Source organism: Athene cunicularia (genome assembly GCF_003259725.1).
Source record: "Athene cunicularia isolate RWA chromosome 14 unlocalized genomic scaffold, athCun1 chr14_part2, whole genome shotgun sequence".
Classification (NCBI taxonomy): domain Eukaryota; kingdom Metazoa; phylum Chordata; class Aves; order Strigiformes; family Strigidae; genus Athene; species Athene cunicularia.
In genome coordinates, this window is record NW_020799119.1 from 1264461 (window position 1) to 1281249 (window position 16789).

The 16789-nt window shown below is 38.4% G+C and overlaps 3 protein-coding genes across 5 annotated transcripts in view; 2 read left to right on the top strand and 1 right to left on the bottom strand.

Annotated features, from left to right (window-relative positions):
* Positions 1-2476, top strand: part of UBE2I (ubiquitin conjugating enzyme E2 I) — a 10006-nt gene extending 7530 nt beyond the window's left edge. For both annotated transcript variants that reach the window (XM_026859343.1, XM_026859344.1), the window contains exon 7: positions 1812-2476. In XM_026859343.1, coding sequence (XP_026715144.1) covers positions 1812-1875 — 64 coding nt within the window. In that variant the 3' untranslated portion in view covers positions 1876-2476. The remainder of the gene's footprint in view (positions 1-1811) is intronic.
* A 1644-nt stretch (positions 2477-4120) lies between these two features.
* TSR3 (TSR3, acp transferase ribosome maturation factor) lies at positions 4121-8344 on the bottom strand. Its single transcript, XM_026859342.1, has 5 exons — positions 8176-8344; positions 7417-7610; positions 6465-6638; positions 4642-4705; positions 4121-4563 (listed from the first exon to the last, which is right to left on the bottom strand). Exons 2-5 carry the CDS (start codon positions 7532-7534, stop codon positions 4416-4418), a joined length of 504 nt encoding a protein of 167 aa, XP_026715143.1. The 5' UTR covers positions 7535-7610; positions 8176-8344; the 3' UTR covers positions 4121-4415.
* Positions 8345-8494: 150 nt separating this feature from the next.
* Positions 8495-16772, top strand: GNPTG (N-acetylglucosamine-1-phosphate transferase subunit gamma). 2 transcript variants are annotated; one of them, XM_026859341.1, is made up of 10 exons: positions 8495-8594; positions 9657-9711; positions 9827-9910; positions 10891-10984; positions 12339-12453; positions 13017-13099; positions 13365-13493; positions 14877-14958; positions 16006-16169; positions 16510-16772. In XM_026859341.1, the coding sequence occupies exons 1-9, from the start codon at positions 8573-8575 to the stop codon at positions 16125-16127; spliced, it is 786 nt and encodes a 261-aa protein (XP_026715142.1). In that variant the 5' UTR covers positions 8495-8572; the 3' UTR covers positions 16128-16169; positions 16510-16772. The 2 variants fall into 2 exon arrangements, with proteins under 2 accessions (XP_026715142.1, XP_026715141.1); XM_026859340.1 differs by having other exon boundaries at positions 16559-16591.
* The last annotated feature ends 17 nt before the right edge of the window (positions 16773-16789 follow it).

Here is a 16789-nt window from a genome sequence, read left to right on the forward strand (position 1 = left end):
CCCCCCCCCCCCCCCCTTTTTTTTTTTCTTGGTAAAACCACTCTGAGGGAATATGGGGCAGGAATAATATATTTTTATACAGCCTGTGTGTTTTATCACTTCCCACATGCATGTATGTACAAACCGAGACTTTACTAGTCTTGTTCCTGCTTTATTGTAAGCACTTATAGGAAAAAAAAAAATCTATTGAGAATAAACTATAACATATGCTTTTTGTTACTTCAAATATATATATTATCCATTTCATCCTCTTCATGTATTTTGGACATGCATAGTATTTCAGATGGGTTACTATATTTCTGCAGCCTGAGTGTGTGTGTCTTACTATCTAGTGAGTAACTGGTAGAAGCTGCTCAACAGAGCAGGATGGTGTATGCATCTGTAATTTGGCATAGTTGATAAATACTGGGGAAGATGCAGCGTTGTATAAATAGATGTCTTTTAGTCAAGTTGTTAAACTTCAAGAATAAACTTTGTATTCAAAATAAGAATACTTATTCTCAGGATTGCTTTGGTACTGTCACTCCGTAACTAGCACTCCTAATGTGCTAACCTACTTCCTCCCTGCTGCAAGCATGCAGAGTCTGCCACAGCAGGCATTCTTTTGTGTGGATTCTGAGGGTGTAAGACTTAACAGCTAGGTTGCGTTCTCATGTGACAATGCCAACTTAAAGAGAATGTTAAAATAAAGTTTGTAAATTTATGAGAAGAAACTAGAGTACTTTCAGTCTGTTTGCCAGTTACTGTTCGTTGGATGTGACCAAAATGGGCTTCATTTCTTCTTCCCCCCAAACTGTCAACTTCTGAGGATATAATTTGCTGCCTCTTTTGTTTTTTTACTGCAGCAAGCCTTCATAGCTGAAAGTAAGTTAAGTTTACTGCAAAGCTGTCTGCAAAATCTAGTCACTGTAAGCTACCTTTGGCACAAGAGTAATGGTAACAAATTTTTGTTTAGCTCTTGACTGACACTTCTGACAGCTAATACAAAATATGGTGCTGAATGTAAATGGATGCTCTGCTAAGCTACTACCATCCCTCATTTGTCCAAGAATAGAAAACAAAGAACTTGCCCTTTCATTTGTTGAGTCTGAGGCTTAATGACTGGTCAGAGTTCCCTGAAGTAGTACTTGCTTGTTTAATCAATCTGTTGCAAGTATGCTAGTCTTAATGAAGTACAGTGTTTTTTCAGAATGCTGAGCTAGCTTTTTTTCAACTGAAGGTCAGGATAAACCTAACCCTGTGAGTCATGGTCTGCAGAGATAAAGGCTGAAACTACCATACTCTTACCATTTTCCAGTTTCTTAAAGCACGCTTCCCCTCTCTCCCCAAAGCAGTAAAGATGATACTTTTATAATCATATGAAGTCCACCAACTGTTAGTGAACTGCTCTCAACCACTCTGTGCCATTAGGATACTGGTACTGTTGATGACCTCAGGTCTTAACATGGGGAGTGGAAGACTTGTTCAGATGGGTGAGAATGCTTGGATGTAAGGTACGGCTGGCCTAGAGAAAGAGCAGGCACAAACCTGAGAGAGACTGGTATGGTATGAAGTCAAATAGTACAATCACTTGACAACAGATGAAGTTTGAGAAGTAAATAGTTAAACTATACTGTACTTCCCTCCAAATTATCAAGGTAATGGTCCAGAAAAGCCTTAAATATATGGTAGTGTTCAGTGAATTCCTATCTTAACTGTTTTGCCTTCAGCAACGACTTTAAGTTTCATGTTGAAGAGAGATAGAACAGTAACTCTATAATATGGCCTCTTGATTTCTCAAGCTGTAATAATCCTTTCTCTCTTCTATTCAGCCAAAACAGAGTGGAATATGAAAAGAGGGTTCGAGCACAAGCCAAGAAGTTTGCACCATCATAAGCATCTGTCATGCAGCATCTTAAAAAGGAAGGGATTGGTTTGGCAAGAACTTGTTTACAAAACTTTTGCAAAATCTAATGTTGCTATGTACAATTAATATCCACTTAGGGGAGGGGGTCGTATGTGTGCCATTTTCCATATTCGCCACTTGTATACAGTTCTAAATTTGCTGAATTGCCCCCAGTTTTTTCATACAGGGTCTCTTCCTTCAGTCTTTTGTATTTTTGATTGTTATGTAAAACTTGCTTTTATTTTAATATTGATGTCAGTATTTCAACTGCTGTAAAATTATAAACTTTTATACTTCTATAAATTCACTAGTATCTCTAGTTACTTTGCTATCTGATGCAGGCATGCTTTAAAATGTTAGAACTATATTTAGCCTCTAGCTGGCTGTATGAAAAAAAAAAAAAATCATGCCCTCCACCCCCTTCCCTCCCTGAATTTGTTTTTCTATCGTTCAGAAACTAGGTTGTTATTGCTTAAGAGCCTCTGAGATCCAAAGTCAGCCAGCATCCTTATTCTGCATCACTTCCTTTGTGTTTATATGGCGTTCTGTCTGTGTTGCTGTTTAGAGTAAATAAACTGTTTATATAAAGGGCTTTGTTTCATTTATCTTCATTAAAATGATTAAAAGACTGCCATTTAAATGGCTCTGAGCACAATTCAGTTCAAGTCCTGTTTCTGAGGCCTGTGATGCTGCATTTACCTTTTGTTTAGATGTTGCCTTCCTTTCTTTTCCCTGCCCCACCATCCCCAACATGAATGTGGCCCTTCTTTGGGCCCTGAGTGGTAACTGCAGCTATTCACCTTTGATCAGTTCCTTAAACAGCTTACGCAATGCCTGACTAGCTAGAGACCACTTGCTTACTGTGCATAACGGGATCAACATACTGGTGTGACCACGTTAACATAAAATAACACAAGCGTTAGACTGATACGATCATAGAAGCTGTATGATGAATGCAAGGGGACCTACTGCAACGGAATTTTAAATGGTACTTGTTTATCAGAAATACTTCTGTGCCTTCTTCCATATGTCAATGTATATAGCTTTTAGGAAAAGGACGTGCTCTATGCAATTGCAGTTTCCTTCTGTAAAGGAAATCAGTTAAATTATGTAAGTTATTTTCATGTATGTCAAGCTGATATGCCCTCTATTAAACTTTCACTGCTTTTTTTATTGTATTTTTCAATCAAAGTCATTCTGCAAAACAAATGAATTGTGAAGAACTTTGTTCCATCTGAGCTGTAGCTTCTTCAGTGCTTTCGTTACTAAGAAATGGCTACTGCTAGAGACTGAAGTTACTCTAAGTGTGATACAGCTCTGTTCTCAGATCTGTTCTGCTTCTCTGCATTTGATTATGATAGCTTTGTAACATTAAAGCATTCCCCTAAATTAGAATAGTTACCACCATCACATTGTTCTCAGTCCTTTAAATATTGTGTAGGATTGTTTTGTTGTCACTATCTAGAAATCCTTGTTCCAACAGCTGATTTGGGAAAGGCTGCATATGCTTGGGGTGGGAAAGTAACTGAGAAAGTGAGTTAAAGGAAAAGATTCCCTGTCAAATTAATTTGAGCTTTTTTTTTTTTTCTTTTTAAATGGAAATGGAATACTTATACCACTAAAACTGCTGCCGTGACTCCCAATTCTAGCTCCAGTAGGGCTAGCATTTAATCTCTAGTAGAAGAAGGTTGAGAGGTGAAAATCTTGCTGTGACTTGAAGAAATTGTATATATGAAGGTAACACTACGAATTGTCCTCGATAGTACCTCCAGTTCTACTGGGTTGCTGAAGTTTAGGCTCAAGTATGTTCCAGTTGGGTGCTGAAAACGCAAAGGAGCATTCTGTGGTACATCTGAGTATAAAGTGCCAAAACACTGTTAAGTTGCTTAGGACTCTCTATCAGGGTAAATAAAAAAATAGCATGTAGTTACTAAAAAGACATACTGAGATGTTAAAACAATTCCAGGAAGCATTCTTTCCCTTTAAGCTTTGGTAGTCAGTTTACCCTAAACTAGATGAAGTAGTTGAAATACATGTGGCAGGTTCAAGCAAAAAGTCAGAGACTCCTTATGGGGTAGGTGCTCTGAACTGGGCAATCACATAGTCATGTTTTCCAGTTGAAATATAGCCCAGAAGTTAGAAGGGTTTCCTTAATGTCCTATTAGGTAGAAATAATCCCTATCAACCACTCTCCAGACACATTGATTAAAGTACAGGCTTTTTTTAAACTTAGAACCAAACTTCAGGCTCCTTACATAATAATTAGCACTCCATAAACAACTGTCTAAAAACTAAATAACCTAAAGCCTTTACGTGCATAGACAGACTATAAACTCACACAGAGCCCAAGGTTCACCCAAAGGAAGGCATTTGCTAAGCACCAAGTTAGAGGTGAACAAGCCACACTTAACTGTTCACAATAAAATTTCTTTATACAAGATGTTACAACTCTGGGATTGTTGGGGGATTTTTTTAAATGTTCTTGTGGTATGTGGGGTTTTTCTGTGTGTTAATGAGTTTGGGGGTTTCTTTACTTTTCAAGTAGTTGATTTATTGGCTCTTGTTGCAGCAACTTTACACTACCGTGATCTTCTGGACTGCTCTCAGCACTGCTTTCAGTGGCATCGTCTGGCGTGCTCACACTGTCCTCCTCAGATTCTTCATTACTTTGTGCTAATCTGGAAACATTTTTTCAGGATTATAAAAGCAAAGCAAATTATAATAAGAGAAATAGTATTTAAATTAAATTTCATTACCCCTGAGAATTGATTGGTCTGTTGAGATTACAAAATTCTTTTCCTGAGTCAACATCAAATGGATCTGGAAAAAGAAAGAACAAACACACAATTGATGAAGAAGGTGTATTTTAATCGTCTGCCTTCATTTTTATTTTAAGAGAAGATTATTGGCAGGGAAGGGAAGGCAGAGGAAATCTGGTTCAGCATTCTGATGAGTCTACCATTGTAGTTTGGTCAGAAACCAGGGGAGGTAAGAAACAAATGTCAAGTTCTATCTTGTTCTAGTTACTCTTTTCCATGCCATTTGTGGCCCCCACCCCCAAGGGGTTCAGTAGCTCTTTAGGGGTAGTCAGACACTACACACAGGTTTCTAAGGCTTTTGGTAAGAAAACATGTCCTCAGAATGGTTTAGTTCTGAAAGAAGCTATCTAGTTAGTTCATGTCCAGGTTTAGCTCTTGCTGAGTAAGGGCAGGGCTAGATTTGCTTTGGTTTAGACAGCTGGGGAGGACTCTTACCTCAGAGAAGTCAAACAAGGCATGATCACTTTGGTACCACAGTCCATCCAGAAAATGCATAGGACTGTGGGTGGAAGTGCTTTATTTGGCATAGGAGTATTGCCCCTTAGGAGCTGTCTTCGGTTTAATGTAACGGTAGTTAGGCTTCCACCAAACAACAGGATTATTCCACTCAGCCTAGCATATCATGACAAAGAGATCAAAGTTCAGAGAAACTAAAGGCTGTCTACCATCTCCTTACAGTGGGATCCCCTGGCCTGTTTTTATGGGACTTCACTACTGTGAAAGGAAAACATTAATTAGGAGCATCTCTTCATATGTTCTTGATCATTTGATTTGGCTTTTTTTTGTGCTGTCTTAAATGAGACAAGCACTCACCTGTGAATTGTGCAAGGTTTAATTCTTGCCAGGATGAGAGAGCATGTGGCTGTTGCCCCTCCCCCACCCGTGCCAGTCGGGCTGGAAGTTAAACACAGACCCCGGCTAAAATAACAAGAAATTTAATACAACAGAGTGATAGAACAATCTGAATAACAACAGTATCAATGGTAACAACAATAAACAGCAATAACAGTGAACAAGACAAAAGATATACAGAGAAATACCGCTAAATGATCAAGGAGCAAACCCGCCGCGTGTATGGCAAAAACCAACACCAGAAGCGAAAGTGAAAAGGCCCCTGGACCTGACCTCAGCATGGTATGAATAACCCGGCTGGAGATCCCTTCCCCCTCTCTCTTCTCTGCTGGGGAAAACTTTATCCTGGCTGAACCAGGACAGAATATAGCCTGAAATACTGCGATACCAGTAAGTTACTGGAAGGATTTGGGGACAAACTACTGCTCTTGCTATGTTATTTTCATTATCCTTATAGGTCTGATATTAAACATTCTGATTAGGGACTATATAAACATGTCCATTAACAGTCTTTCTGAGGTTTATGTATCACTAACTAGCTGTCAGACTGTATGCCTATTATTTCTCTTACAGATTTCATGAAATTACTAGTCATTTTACTCATACTCTGCTTTTAACATCTCTAGATAAAATGAGGAAGCACTTTATTTTCTTTTTACTCCTTCGTTCTCCAGTATCCTTAATCTGATCAGGGTATCTGCTCCACAGTTCTGCTGTGAATGCACTACTATATGCACTAAATTGCTTTAGTCTTTTTCATCTTTTTTGATTTGAAAAAAAATACACAAACTTGCTTATAGGAAGAATACACAGTATAAAGACAGAGCCACACATCTCAACAAAGCTCTTCAGCTTGCCAGGAAATTAGGAAAAGGAGGTGTGTGCTATATGTCTGTGTTTTTTCTTACCTATTTCTTTGTCTTTTGTTTCTTGGACATTGGATAAAAAATCCTTTTCAACTCTCAGCACTTCTTCCTGGCATTGACAGGCTGCATATTTTTCCAAGAGATTCTTGTTCAAGTCAATAAATGTCTTACCCCATTTAAACTTCCTTAGAAGAATGGTGGCTAGGTCTGGGAATCCTAAAACAGAAAACAAATGATCAGTTTTCTTTTTCAGTGTGAGATTTCACTCAGCTCATAGGTGTGGTTTTTTTTTTCTCTAAGTGCAGTACAGATGTATGTATCACTACAACAGTGACAAGTTTGCCAGCACTTTTTCAGTGTTCGGGGATTCAGACTTTTAAAAGGATTAAAAATATTTTCAGATTTCAGTTTAACTGGAAATAATCTGAATCCAAGAAAAGCTCAGTCTTATAGTGAGTTACATAAAAAAATTTTGTACAGGTAATGAATGTTTCAAGCTCTAGCTCCCATAGCCCTTCAGTAAGAGGGCAGTTGTACATACATTTTCAGAAGGTAAGATTTGTTTGCAGTATAGTTGAACATGTCTTTTCAACTGTCAAGATAAGTTCTGTGATGAGTTAGCAAAACGTAACAAGAGGGGGCAATTTCTTTTGTTCTCAGCCAGTACCCACCCTATTAACAGAGTTGTTACTTGTCATTAAGACAAAGGCACTCTGTCTTCTGGGGTTTTTTAACAGTTTTTCTAACGTTAAGTGCCATCCTGACAAAACCGGGATCATCAGTTTACCTGTGCTGTTTAGTAGCTGACCTGAACACCCCTCAGATACCTCCATGCTAACAGACACAAGTGCATGGAAGAAAACTTGACAATTGATTCCAAAATCAAGGGGCTGACCAGTGGGGGAGCACTACAGCTTATTCTATCAGGAATCATCTCATTTATCAAGGAAGAACTGCTGGTAACATAGTTGACATCAGACACATTACAGCCTACCAACAATGCAAAAAGCTGCAGCAAAAGCTTCCACGCAGGACAGTTTCCATGGCCGGCCATAGTTTACAGGGTTTGCAGCCACCAAGTAAGGCAGCAGCCGTAGATGACTTCCTCTCATCCTCTTAAAGGGAGTTTCTTCTAATCTGGCCCACGAGCAATCTATGACTGCAATTCCACTCTGAGCAATGACATGCCTGAAAAAAGCAGCATCACTGTATTTGAAAAACTGTTATCGCTGTGTTGACAAAATAAGTGACAAGTGAGAATTACAACTGCCACTTTATACTGGCCTCAGATTTGCATACAACCCCCTCCTATTATCAATCAAAAAGCATACATTTTACAGTGGTCCAAAATACAGATGCAATGAGAAAGAATAAGAACGTGCTTTCCTCCAAACATGCATGTGGCAAAAAAGGCTTAGTCCATCTTTCAAACCAAATGTGAAAAATTGTACGTTTAAAAACACGTCAGAAGTGCACAGTTAATGGCAAAGCTCACATTCTTAAAAGTACACCAAAGTTCAGAAGTAGGTTCTCCGATAGGTTCTAAAGACTTATCTTTATTCTGAGTAAATAAATACACCTTCATAAAAATGCCACGGGCACATTTGAAGAAAATTCTCAACATTTCCCCCAAATAAGTTTTCTAGTTGCTGCATTGTGTTGTCTAGCGAAGACCTGGAATATGGAATCGTGAAAGATACAGTAGCTACGAGGAGCCCGTGATTCTGAACAATTGAACCTATTAACCATGTACTTTGATTTCTCACTGGGATCTATCTACAGATGCTTTTTTTCACCCAAGACCAGCTGTGTAAAGGTGTTAGGCTGATGTCATAAAAGCCGCTCTATTCCTCGTGTTCAGGAGTCGGTGTAAGGTAGGGAAGGTCGGATTTGTTCCGCAGCGCAGGTCTGGCCGCGGATCAGTGGTTATAACACGCTCGCCCAGGTCCCCCGTCGCCGATTGGCGCTTCGGCCGACTCCGCCGGTGCCCCGGGAGCCGGGCCGCCGTGCTGCGCGGCTGTAGGTGCTGGGACACGCGGGCGGAGGGTGTAGCCGCAGCCGGGTGCGTAGCTCGGCCTCAAACGTGTCGCTTTTCTTTGCAAAGGTTGAATAACCCGTTCTTGCCTCAAGCGAATAGGCTGCAGCCAAAGATGTCCCCGTCTGCAATATCAGGTAGATGCAAGCGTTCCCTTTTTTGTACAGTTTTCATCGTTTAGTGATAGTCATTTGCAAAATAGCCTACCTTAACTTTATGCAGACAAAGACCAATTTTATATGTCGTTTTATGAGTACCGTGGAAAAGAAGCAGGGACAAATACATCGTATTGTGCTTCTGAAGGGTTAAAACCTAGATGAACCTCTTTAGTGTCCGATATCCCAGTGTTGTTTGGACTGGTTTTGTCACAGTGCTATCGGTATGTTTTAATCTCTGTTTTTTGAGCCAGTCCCAAATCCCTCTGATCCTTACTAAAAACTTTTTTTCCTCTTGACACCACCCCTGACATCCTTGAGATTGTCATATAAAAGTCACCCCATTATTTGATAGTACTTAATACTCAAAAATTGTTTTAAAAAAAAAAGGCTTAAGAGTAGTCTTGGAACAAGTTAGAGGCTCAGTTTAACACATGAAAGCCTGGGTGCTGCAACATATATCCACCACTTCAGCAAAACAGGAATCTAAAAAATTCTAGACTGTATATGGAGGAGAGTGCATAGAGTAAACACTGAAGGCAAAGAGTGAGCAAAAAGGAAATAACCCTCGTCTCTCTGCTAACCTTAGGCACAGACTTAAAGGGAAACTTAAATACACAGCACTGTCAACATTCTGATCAAATGGGCTTTACTAGTGTAAACCGGGAGTTTGGATGGTACTGGGGACAGACAGCACCAAGCAAGACTTCTAGTGATTTCAATGTTAGATTTTGGGAGGATTTGCACTGATGATTCCTTTTATGGATCTGGCTTCCAAATATTTGTATACAGGTTTGTTATTTCTATTGTAGAAGGAGGTATATCTATTTCCCTGAGTATATAAGACAAAAAATATTAAAGATCGGGATGTAAACCAATATAGCACTAGTGGGAATTTACAGTAATCCATGTGGAAGATAGAAATTTCCTTATGTACAGCAGAAAATTTGTCACATACTCCTTGCAGTTTTGTCAATACAGTGACTTGGTTAAATTTAACAAAAAGCATTGTTTTTCCTTGATGTAATTTTGTGGTGTTTTTAGGCCCTGCACATCTCTTTAGGCTTGCTGGCAAGTGTTTCAGTTTTGTGGAATCCACGTGAGTAATGGATTTGGATATTTGATTCTATATATTTATTAGAAACAAACTAGTTTGTTATTTCAGTCTGAAACATATCTTACTGCCTTTTTCTTTTTTTTTTTTTTCTTTTAAGCTACAAGTATGAGTTTTGTCCCTTCCATAATGTCACTCAGCATGAGCAGACTTTTCGATGGAATGCCTATAGCGGGATTTTAGGGTGAGCCTTTAGACCTTTTAAGTTTTACCTGTGTTCCTAGCAGACCATTTTATAGATTCACAAAGAGGAGGCAGTTTTAAAATTAAGATTCTTTTATTTGTCAGCTTAGGTCAGTGTAGTTCCCAGGGTGTTATGCATAAAAATAGCCCATCTTGAAAAATTTGGATTTTTTTTGTTGATAAATACTAACCTCTTATTTTAGCTGGAGGCTAAATGTTCATGTGAGAAACTAGTAATGTATAACTACAGCTTATATTAACAAAGATGTAATGTCTGTTCACTATTCTCGCTTTGAGTTGAATATAACCTTGCAAAATGAAATGTGCTTTATGCCTAGTGGTTGTGTTAAATATATTTAATAAAAGGTAATAAAAGACTGATGCAGACCCAAAAAAGTTTCTCGAAGTAGTCAAAGACCCCAGAGTATCCAAATCATAAGACCTAAAATAAATTTAATTATAAACCAGAGCACTGCTTTAGAATTACTACCTTTCTAAATATTTTGTAAATAGATGTCTCCTTTTTTTCCTTATATGCACAATAATTAGTGAGCCAATATGAGAGGAAAAGGGCACATCAAGATGCTGACAGTATCATTGGCTTGATGACTAGCAGAAGTAGAGACTGCTTTTTGTAGGTGCTCTCACCAGCACTAAAAATCCTGTAGACATGAGTTGCACAGGGTACTTGGCATTATTGGCTTTAAACACGGATTTGTAAGTGCACATGGTTTGCAAACTGAAAGCTGATCCGCAACTGTGCTCTCAAAGTACTCTTGATGTGCCCTATATGGCAGCCTGGATAACAAACTGCACAGTTTATAAGGTCTTGGCTGTAAGAAATGGAAATACTAAAATAACAAAAATTAAGTTTATACAGTTAAATTGAATGTGGTGTAAGGGTGTTCCTGTTTTTTCTTCCTGAGTGTTCACCTTTTTCTCTCCAGTGACTTAAAATAAAACTATGTCCTGTTTTTTCAGAATCTGGCATGAGTGGGAAATTGACAACAACACATTTGTTGGAATGTGGATGAGGGAAGGAGACTCATGTGAAACTAAGAACAGACAGACAAAGGTACAATAACCTAGCCTATGCTGATTCAGACGTCATGACTCTCTAGGCACGCTCATGACACTACAGACTGAAACGTTCCTACCTTGAAGAAGCCATCATTTAAGATGTGATATAAAACATAAAGATGAATCCTTGTAGGAGCTAGGTCAATAGAGGAGGGAAGCTAAAGTCAGGATAAAATTTTGAAGAAGTTTACTTACATATTCTCACTGGTTACTTGTAAGTCTTTTTCCTTGTTAGAGTGGAATATTCTGGTATTACCACTACTGTGGGAACATACAGCGCTTTATAATTTGTGTCAGGAAAAACAAAGAAAATGAGCTATTTGTTGAATTTAAGATGCCAGCTGATTGTGTTAAGAACATCCAGGAAAAAAAAAGGGAAAAGATTTAGGCAGTTAACAGCATCTGAGAAGCTAAGTAAGGTGTTAAAACAAGAGCAGAGGGCATGCCAGGGGAAGGAAGGAATCAAATATATGGGAGTGGCAGAGGAAATGACTCAAGAGAAACAGATTCTGGTGTGAGTACACTTTAAAGAAAAAGTAAAAATTCTAATTTTGTGGAGTGGTTAACATGTTTGTTCTCACATTCAAACAGTATCTGTGCCAAATAACTGTTCAGCTAGAAGGATAAGGAAGGGTGTCTGAGACTTGCCCAGTGTGTGGCATGTGATTCACACACGTCCTTTATCTGTTTATTCATTAACGTTTTTCTACTTCCCACTTCAGTGTGTTGTACAGTTTTACAGATATAATGAATTAAACCTCCCATTCCCTGGTGACATAGATCGCTATTGTGAAGAAGAGTTAAGGATAATGGAGGTGCCTTGTTAACATCTTTATTTCCCATAGGGGCTGCAGAAAGAATTACAGTTCTTGTATGATCTTTGATACTGTGATTCAAACCTTTCGCTGGCATTTAGTTTTGAACAGACAGAAAATACTGGTGCTGCAATTTAAAAGATGAAAACAATTTTCTGCAGGCTAGATGTGTATCGTTCTCTTTATTTAGCACGCTGGTCAGAACTGAAGTTTAAGTGAATTATGCTTATGTCATATGAAGTTCTGAAGGGCGTCCTGTTCACTGTCCTTTTTACTCTCCTTCTTGCTGGAAATATGGTGCTTGGGAGTCCAAGGAACAATATGAGATGGGGGGGATCATTTCCCATTAGAAGAATTGATTTTCACATTTGATAAAATAACTTGAAGGTGTGCTTGTTACGATTCTTTCTCTGTGGGTGACAGTATGTACAGAAATGTATCTGCTAGCATTGGGAGAGAGCAAATTGATCATCAATGCTGGTCCTGTTTTATGTGGAGGTGTTTAGCTCATTTTTTGTTTTTACTGATGTTTAGGTTCATCTTGTTTGTGGAAAGAGCAATAAATTGGCTTATGTGTCTGAGCCGAGTACTTGTGTCTACTCTCTGACATTTGAGACTCCTCTTGTGTGCCATCCCCACTCTCTTTTAGGTAAGATGTAGAAAATCATTTCTGTGTGAAGCAGCTGGCACATGATGCCAACCTCAGAGTGTAAATTTTTAGGTTCTTTGAGTTTATAACTTGATGTAAATATGTATTAAATATATAATTCGAACTGTGTTTTAAATCCCAGTCATTATAACTCATAGGTATTTATCAAATAAATTGTCATTGCTAGTATAGACCCAGTGAGTGATTTTTTTTTTTTTTTTTTCCCCTTGGACTGGGTGTAGGAATCAGCCCTGTAGTAACTGCTCATTTACTTACATTACAGAAAGGGACAGCTCAGTTGGAATTAAATTCAGCAAAGAATTATGAGGCCTTCTGACTGGAACTAAGAGAAGAACTCTTGGTCAGTGACATTCTCCAGAAACTTTAGATGCATGAAGCGGAATTTTAAGTTTAACCCCAACTCTTGAAAGTAGTAGAGGCTATGTAATGCATAGAAACATTGAGGTCTTAAAACAAATATGTTTGCATGCTACTAGAGGAACATTTAACTATTGCAGGACACTGCTGTTGGTTTTTACATGGTTTGACTTCCATTTTCTCAGTTTATCCGACTCTGACTGAAGCATTACAAAGGAAGTGGGATGAAGCAGAGCAGCTTCTGTATGATGAACTAATAACTGAGCAGGTTTGTTAATTTCTTCCAACTTTATTTGGTAAAGAACAATCACTGTCAAATAGCCAAACCTGGCTTCTGCAGTTCTTCCTTTTGGAATGGATGCATTTATTCTGCAGTTGGCAAATAGCAGTTTTTGTGCTCTGTAACTGCTATATCAGCTGCTAATTTGTAAATCCAGTGAAGTTTGAGGAATTGTAATGGCCAGTGCAAATTACAAGCATAGATGAGAGTAGGGTGGATTGATATATTGTCTTTTGGAAACTTTCTTTTTTAGGGATACAAAAAAATACTGAAAGAGATTTTTGAGGAAGCAGGACTTCTAAAAGCAACAGAAGAAAAGGAAGCTGAAAAACAGAATAAGAAAATGAGTCTGGAATTTGAAACAGTGGAGAAGTGCAGTAAGGTATAGAGCACAATATTTACAATATGGAATTGTCACCTTTTTACTGTATGACAGTATCAGTGTGACAGCATTATGTAAATACTCTTTGGATTTTGCTGAAATCTGTTCATGGGATTATATTTTATGCTTTCACTATATAACAGTCTGCATACAAGATGATTTGATATCTTTATTCCAGCCCTTACATCAAAAACAAACCAGCACAACTGAATGCTGGTAAGAAGATGGGGTGGTATGTAGGAATTCATGTAGGCATCTTGTGAGTGCTCTGTCAGGAGAGTATCAGTCTGGAAGTAGGAAGGAATTATTACTGAAAATAAATGTGTAACCAGTCTTGGGAATGTTGACACTTCCCTCTGTGGATAATTACCCAGACTTGTGTCAGAATGTATTGGCTGTTGTGCAAGCAAAAGGCAGAATGATCTATGCTATGTCCATTTCTGAATGACTTTCATGTGTGTGAACAGTCCTTCTGCAACAGCATTGAAATGGGGAAAACAGAGGAAGAAGGTGTGCTCAGCCTAAAAGAGTGCACACTCAACATCATAAAAAGAGTATGGAAGGGAATGAATTATAATGCAGCAAAGAAGCTGCTGTTGTCATTTTATTAGCAAAGACAAAACACCACGTAGTAATTCCTGAATATAACCAAATAAACTGTGGTTAAGCTGAATATACTTATATGAAGATCACTGTTTTGATGTGGTACTGTTAGGAGCTGGAATATTCACCTCTTTTTTTTTTTTTTTTTTTTTTTTTTTTATTTAATAATTTGTATTTCTTTTTCTGACTTACTTAATTGACAAAGTTGGCTGGTTTGGTAATTGCAGAATCTTAAACAGTCGATCTTTTGCTCTTTCTTCATTTGTATGAAAACCAAAACACAATAAAAAATTGGGGCTCCTTCAAGATTTCAGATACGTGGTTTGAGTCTCAAAAGTAATGAGCAATCCCTGGCTCTGTAAGTTAGCAGCAACTGCTGAAAGCGAGAACATGAAGTTACTAAGTCCAGTGTGGAGGAGGTGAGGAATTTCCAGACTGTAGCATTATGATATAAAATAAGATTAGGTTGGTCCTGTAGCAAACTCAAGAATGCAATTTTGTGTTATGATAAAATGCTGGTTAGAGGATAGATCCTAAATAGGTACAGAAAGCATTCCTAATTTGTACTCTCAGACTTGGAAGAAGCTGTCTCCTGTTTTGGCAAGATAGAAATACATCTTTTTATAAAATTTGTACCTTTCTCTTTCAAAAAGCAGTTTAAGATCTTTTCAGTCAAAAGCTGTAACAGCTGTGCACAGACCCCTTATTTTTTATTAAATCCCATTTTCTATATGCATTTGGAGAGTGGGAGATCCATTTTAAATGTATTTTCTTTCTTAGGAATACAAGCAACTTTCTAAAGAAATGAAAAAACTTAAAGATATATTAAGTCAGTATGGTATTGCATACAAAGGAGATTCTGGTGAGTTTTTTGGTTCTTTTTCATAATTGTCTATTCAGAATGTGAATACCCAAATGTTGTTTTCAGTTACATCAAGGATTAAATAATATATGGAAGTAAAATTCAGCAGACAAAGTTTGTAGTAAATACTTAGGGCTTGATTCCTGTTCAAGAAGACTTGTTTTGCCCCTCAAAAAATCTGTTGATGACTTGAAATTTTAGCTTTATAGAAAAATTTTGACTGATGTTGTAACTGAAGTTTGTCTCCAGTACTTAAGGTGTGAAAGAAAAAGTAAAGATGTGTTATGGCATTCATATCACATAAACATCTTTTAAGTAACTCCACTTTCTACCACAAGGCCTGACTTCAAGAACACTTGAAATGTTCTCTATTTGATTTGGTTTTATCCTTTCTTAGTCACTTTTTTTTTTTCCTCTTTTTGATTTCTGTTAGGTAAGTACCATATCACATGCAGTTTTTGGAAGGAAAGACTGTTTGGTGCTGGCTATGAAGAAGCAAGGCTTATCTGGATTAATTCCAGACAAGCTTTTTTTTTCCTTGTTCTTATTGTTGGGGGTGGGGTTGTATCCTCCCCCCCCCCTCCTTCCAGTCCATTGTGCCCATTATTACATGAACTGTAATAATAATAAGGAGGATTTAATTTCCCTGTATATATATTTACACCTTTCATGTTCAGAATTGCACTTCAAGAAAACAGTGAACCTTTGAGCTAATTAAATTAGCTTAAAATTAGTGATATACTTATCTATCTTATTTTTGTTTTGAGAAACTTTTCTTTTTTAAAAATTTATTTTCTAGGGAAAACCCATCATATTAGAATTTTTGTAAAATGTCTGTATGTTTAAACTAGTAACTATGTAACTTGCACAGTGTTTGTGCCTGTTTGGTAGTTCATGTGATTACTGCAGATCAAAACTATATAATCAAAAGCAGAATTCACAACTTAGTTTTGAAATAAGCCACTGAAAGTACCTAGTGCATTCTGTGACAAAAATGTTTGGTGTTTAAAAGCAGAAATAACTGATATTTTAAACTAAACATTACAGCTGAAAATACCAGTGTTGAACGTGTAAGTCACAAACCGGCGACTGCAGCGACAACTCTTAATGGGTCCAAGGATGATGAGCACCTGCGTGGCGATACAGGGATTTGGAATGACACTGCATGAGGAAACTTGGGTGGTAAACACCAGGGTCATACGCAGTGTCGGGTGAGTTGAACGTGCCTCGTGTCACCAAGATGGTTTTGCCTTCTGAGTATTCTTGACTTCCTGAATTTCTGCCCTCAAGCAAAGGGGATGTAGTGGAGTGGGGGCTCACCATTACTGAGGGCAGTTGGCTAATCTGAGAGCATTTGTAGAACTTATTTGCTAAGGCCGGTATTGGGCAGAGGTTTACGATTCTGTGTCTTCAGTCCCAGCTTTGTTAGTTTATTTGATCAAGCATGGTGACAGGGGTGTAAATACAAAATAGTTCAAGGCCAAATGTTGTAAGATGGTGTATGAGGGGTAATAAGTACGATATTAAGATGTTTTTTCATCTGTATGCTAGTGTTTTCTGTGCAGATTTTAAAACAGAAAAAAAAAGTTTTCTGCCGCAGCTGCGCATAACACCTGCCCCCGCCGTGCTCAGCGCTGATGTCATCTCCGGAGAGCGCCGGACGGAGCCAAAGCTGCTCGGGACCTGGCGGACTGGTGCCGCCAAAGCACCGAACTGTTACCGAGAGCGGTTGCGTGGGGCACCGTGTGGCGGCTCTGTACGGGATGTGAATAAAGCCGCCTCTTCCGACCCGCGCTGTGGCAGCGTCGCGGCGGAGGCCGCGCAGGCCCCG